Consider the following 5,543-nt stretch of genomic DNA (forward strand, 5'->3'; position numbering starts at 1 on the left):
TGAAAAAAAAAAATAGTTTTAATCGGAAAGTCTCCGAAAAAAATATACTGTTCTCATCCGTATTTCGGTAAAATACAGACGAGCGTAATTTTTACCCTACTTTGTAATTATCTTTTACGGGTTAGTAACTGTAATATCACTCAATAATACGTTTTTAAAATTGTAAATGCCTGGCAACATTTACACCCGTATTTTATCATTTTTTGTTAACGGCAAAATTTTAAACAGTGTACATTACGCTCGTAAAACAAGTCATCGGTATTAATTTCAATTACATTAATATACTAATTTAATTACATCAGGAATCATTTTAATCACATCGTTAATAGGCAAATCGAATATATATGCAATTATAAATAAATACACCAGTGATATAAATCAAATACACATGTAATACAGATCAGTATATATATATATATATATATATATACAAGCAAACAAATGCATACGTTCCTAGTCCACAGCCGGACAAAGGCTTCAGACATGTTTTTAATTATGTCTGGGGTCTAGCCAATTTTCATCATATTTTTTGCATTTTAATAAAACCAATGCCATCTTATCAAAAATAAAATGCTTACATTTCCTATAGATACAATAACAGCGATGTATAACCCTACCAATTAATGTACATCTAAATTAAAATTCAATTTCAGGAACCAACACTCAACTGACCTTCACACCTTCGAGTCTCGTAGGGAAATGCTCTGAAAACCTAGGAATTTCCCTCAGCCAATCAGAGGTCTTCAACAGAACCCCTTTGTAAGCTAGTCTCTCATTGGCTTAAACTTTCCTTATTTGGCTAAGGTGTTTAGAAGCTGTCCTCCTATTGGTTAGACACTTCCAGTCAATTTTGATTCCAAGGGTATTACCACAACGAATTATCTTGCGTAGAGTGACATATCAAACAATATATTTGACTAATAATAAATATATGAACTAATATATCAAACTAGAAATTTGTTAAAAAGCAGAATTTAGATTTATAATAAAACGTCAAAAGAAAAAAATAAAAATTGAATGACCTTGGCAAACAAGCCAACGAGGTGGTTGGTTCTCCCAATACATATTCTGTATCTTGCATACAGTCAGTCGATGGCTGTAATCACTCTCTGTAATAACTTCTGTAATTTTGAGAGAAGGAATTGAAAATATGTATCAATATTAATATGTTTTATAGTACAGTTTTGCGGGTCAAGGGTATACACAAACTCTTTCACAAAGCGATATATATATATATATATATATATCTATATATATATATATATATATATACCATATGCAAAGATCAAATAGCTAGTCAAAAATGTTTGAATAACTACTAATGAATTAATCATTTATACCAGATTATTATACAGTTACCCAAGTTAAGTACTGTTCTGATATGTACTCTGATATATATATATATATATATAATGGACTGGCGAAATCTAACTGAGGCCTTTTGCGTCAATAGGCTCAGGAAGACATGATAATGATAATATGTATGGATATATACTGTACTTACATACAACCAGATAAGTAGGTATGCATGTACATATATACGTGTGTGTTTACATACATACATACATACATACATACGTACGTACATACATACATATGGAAATATATATATATATATATATATGTATATCAATTTGTATGTATGCATCTATATGGATATGATATATATATATATATATATATATACATATATATATATATATATATATGGAGAGAGAGAGAGAGAGAGAGAGAGACGACCATTTCAGAATCATCGTTGTAAACATCTTCGATTGAGCTCCCAAAGTCTGCAGGATTTTCTCGTCTTTACTGAATCGGTTTTCTGAGAGAGAGAGAGAGAGAGAGAGAGAGAGAGAGAGAGAAGACCATTTCAGAATCGTCGTTGTAAACATCTTCGATTGAGCTCCCAAAGTCTGCAGGATTTTCTCGTCTTCACTGAATCTTTGAGTCGGTTTTCTGAGAGAGAGAGAGAGAGAGAGAGAGAGAGAGAGAGAGAAGACCATTTCAGAATCGTCTTTGTAAGCATCTTCGATTGAGATCTCAAAGTCTGCAGGATTTTCTCGTCTTCACTGAATCTTTGAGTCAGTTTTCTGAGAGAGAGAGAGAGAGAGAGAGAGAGAGAGAGAGAGAGAGAGAGAGAAGACCATTTCAGAATCGTCGTTTAAACATCTTCGATTGAGCTTCCAAAGTCTGCAGGATTTTCTCGTCTTCACTGGATCTTTGAGTCGGTTTTCTGCCAGGTCTTCAGTATTATTTCGTCTCTATTGTTTTTTGCCAGGCCTTGAACTGTTTCTCAATGGCTGCTACAGGATTATTTTGTCTCCAGTGAAGACTCTGAAAATATTCATCTTCCTTGGCTCCAGTAATTCTTTGTCTTCAGAGAAATGTGTCTTTTTTCTAATTTTGATGCTATATTCGTTAGCCATGGAAGGCACTGAGTAAATCTCTACTATACAAGATGGTTAGATTTATGACTGACAAAATGATTTTAATGGGATCTTTGACAGCTTTTGGCGTCATGGCATGGTGCTGGGGAGGCGAGGATTCACACAGAGAAGCAGAAAAACTCTTGGATTTAATGGATCGGGAGGAAATGGAGACACTGCATCCAGCAGTCTACGATGGGGCAAATTATGTTGCCGGACAAACTGAGGAACATGCACAATTGGATGAAGCATCAAAAAAGGATCTAAGTGAAGAGTTGGACGGAGCAGAAGAGGGGATTCAGTTGTTTGACGATTTCATCGCTAGAAAACACCAAGAGACGGAAACGACCAATGACTTACAACGCATCTGTGAAGAGGTGCATGGAGCAGAGGCAGACAATGACTTACATGGAGAAGAGGCAGACAATGACTTACAACGCATCTGTGAAGAGGTGCATGGAGCAGAGACAGACAATGACTTACAACGCATCTGTGAAGAGGTGCATGGAGCAGAGGCAGACAATGACTTACAACGCATCTGTGAAGAGGTGCATGGAGCAGAGGCAGACAATGACTTACAACGCATCTGTGAAGAGGTGCATGGAGCAGAGGCAGACAATGACTTACAACGCATCTGTGAAGAGGTGCATGGAGCAGAGGCAGAAGAAAATGAGCTATCTACGGACAACGCAGCCATATCAGCATTAAATGCAGATTTAGAGAGAGCTGATAAGAAAATTAAGGATCTTATGGCAAGGCTAGAGATAGCTGAAAGTCAAAACGATGAACTTCGAGAGGAGCTTTCGTCCAAGACATTTGTTCAGGTAAGTGAAATTGAGGTATGTAATAACATCGGTAACTTAGCTTTAATGGATGATTTACATAGAGCGAATAATAATATAGAGTCGCTTTTTTTAAGTCTAGAAAAAGCTGAAGCTCGAAACGATCAAATTCGTGATGAGCTTTTGGCCAAGACATATGTAGAAACTGAGTTAGAAAATGCCCGTGAGGAAATTCGGATACTCGAGAAGAAGCTGGAAAGAGTAACACGAGATCTCGAAACAGCCAACGAGCAACTTATGGAAAAGAGCGACTTGGAGGAATACGTCGAAAGTGCTGACAAAGAGATAGGAACACTCTTGGCTGAACTGGACAGCGTCAAGGCTGAAAACAAGAGACTGAAGACCAAAAACGTTTGTGAAAAGGCAGCTTTGGAAAGTGAACTTAATGCTGCAGTAGAGGAAGTCTATAGAATAGGGACTAAATTGGATGCTGTCCTGGATGAGAACACCATATTGAAGACTGAACTATTAATCAAGAAAGACGTGGTGTGCGACCTGGAAATGGCTGAGGAGGAACTGGATAAACTCTGGAAAGAAATTGCTGGTGTTAAAGAAGAGAATAGACGACTGAAAAGAGACCTCTCGGAGGAGAGAGCCACAAACAATGCGTTGATGGAGGCCGACGAGAAGAATAAAATTCTGGAAGAAGAAATTAGGAATCTCACTTCCGTGGCAGACGAATTTGCAATTTATAAGGAGAAGTATCAACATATGATGGAAAGAAATGTGAACCTAGATATGGAATTAAATATTAAGAATTATGCTATTACTCAACTTGTAGAAGGTCTCTCTCAAATACACCCCGAGTTGAAGGAATTATATAATAAAGAAATTTCTGGTGAGCAGACTGGGGATTTGATATGGGATAGCCAGTTGAATAGATTCGCCCTTCAAGAGACGAGAAGGCAGGGCAGGAAAAAAAATCTAAAGAGGAATTAAACCGCAACACAAAATATAACAAAATCTGGGGATTATATCGTCACCAAAAAAAAATAAAAAATATAAAACATGGTGATTATAATATCGCCACCAAAAAAAAATAAAAAATATAAAAAATGGTGATTATAATATCGCCACCCAAAAAAAAAAAAAAAATAAAAAATGGTGATTATAATATCGCCACCAAAAAAAATAAAAAATATAAAAAATGGTGATTATAATATCGCCACCAAAAAAAAAATATAAAAAATGGTGATTATAATATCGCCACCAAAAAAAAAACAAAAACCAAAAAAAAATGGTGATTATAATATCGCCACCAAAAAAAATGAAAAATATAAAAAATGGTGATTATAATATCGCCACCAAAAAAAAACAAAAAACAGAAAAATGGTGATTATAATATCGCCACCAAAAAAAATAAAAAAATATAAAAAATGGTGATTATAATATCGTCACCAGAAAAAATAAAAAATATAAAAAATGGTGATTATAATATCGCCACCAAAAAAAAACAAAAAACAAAAAATGGTGATTATAATATCGCCACCACAAAAAAAATAAAAAATATAAAAAATGGTGATTATAATATCGCCACCCAAAAAAATAAAAAATATAAAAAATGGTGATTATAATATCGCCACCAAAAAAAATAAAAAATATAAAAAATGGTGATTATAATATCGCCACCAAAAAAAAACAAAAAACAAATAAATGGTGATTATAATATCGCCACCCAAAAAAATAAAAAATATAAAAAATGGTGATTATAATATCGCCACCCAAAAAAATAAAAAATATAAAAAATGGTGATTATAATATCGCCACCAAAAAAAAAAAAAAATATTTATAGGAAAAAAGGAATAAAATTTTTGCTTAATTTTATTTGGAAAGGAATTTTTTTCTTTGTTTAGTTTTGTTTGGAAAGGAATAATGTTTTTGTTAAGTTTTGTGCTTCACCCATTTTGGACAGGTTCAGGACATCAGTTTCAATGGAAAGGACACCTGAAAATATTTATCTTGAAGGACTCTTGGATGGACTGCCTCCAGCTTAAAAGATGCAAGGCTTAACTACCCAGCTTGAACGATGCTTGGAATAACCTGGGAGACAACAGGATCTGCAGAGGGAAGGAACCTGGCTGAATCTAGTATGCTCTGTACCTTGATGGACGAGTACAAGGCGTTTGTCAAGTGTACAAATGGTCAGATATCTAGATCTATTCTTTCGGATACCAACCTTCGGGTGGTTCTGGGGGAATAATCTAGAAGACTGGCTCTGCAGAGGGATGAAGCTGGGATTCTTCTAGTATGCAGACAAGTTGTTATAAGGTGAAAC

At 34.8% G+C, this 5,543-nt stretch overlaps 1 protein-coding gene across 1 annotated transcript; it reads left to right on the forward strand.

Annotated features, from left to right (window-relative positions):
* The first annotated feature begins 2,458 nt into the window (after positions 1-2,458).
* On the forward strand, positions 2,459-4,207 carry LOC137655340 (myosin heavy chain, clone 203-like). The gene has a single exon (XM_068389232.1). It carries the CDS (start codon positions 2,459-2,461, stop codon positions 4,205-4,207), a length of 1,749 nt encoding a protein of 582 aa, XP_068245333.1.
* The last annotated feature ends 1,336 nt before the right edge of the window (positions 4,208-5,543 follow it).

The sequence above is a fragment of the Palaemon carinicauda genome, chromosome 16 (assembly GCF_036898095.1).
Source record: "Palaemon carinicauda isolate YSFRI2023 chromosome 16, ASM3689809v2, whole genome shotgun sequence".
NCBI lineage: Eukaryota > Metazoa > Arthropoda > Malacostraca > Decapoda > Palaemonidae > Palaemon > Palaemon carinicauda.

Bases quoted from the DNA above. Each gene is read 5' to 3' on its own strand.
- LOC137655340 (XM_068389232.1), top strand. From the start codon at position 2,459: ATGGTTAGATTTATGACTGACAAAATGATTTTAATGGGATCTTTGACA.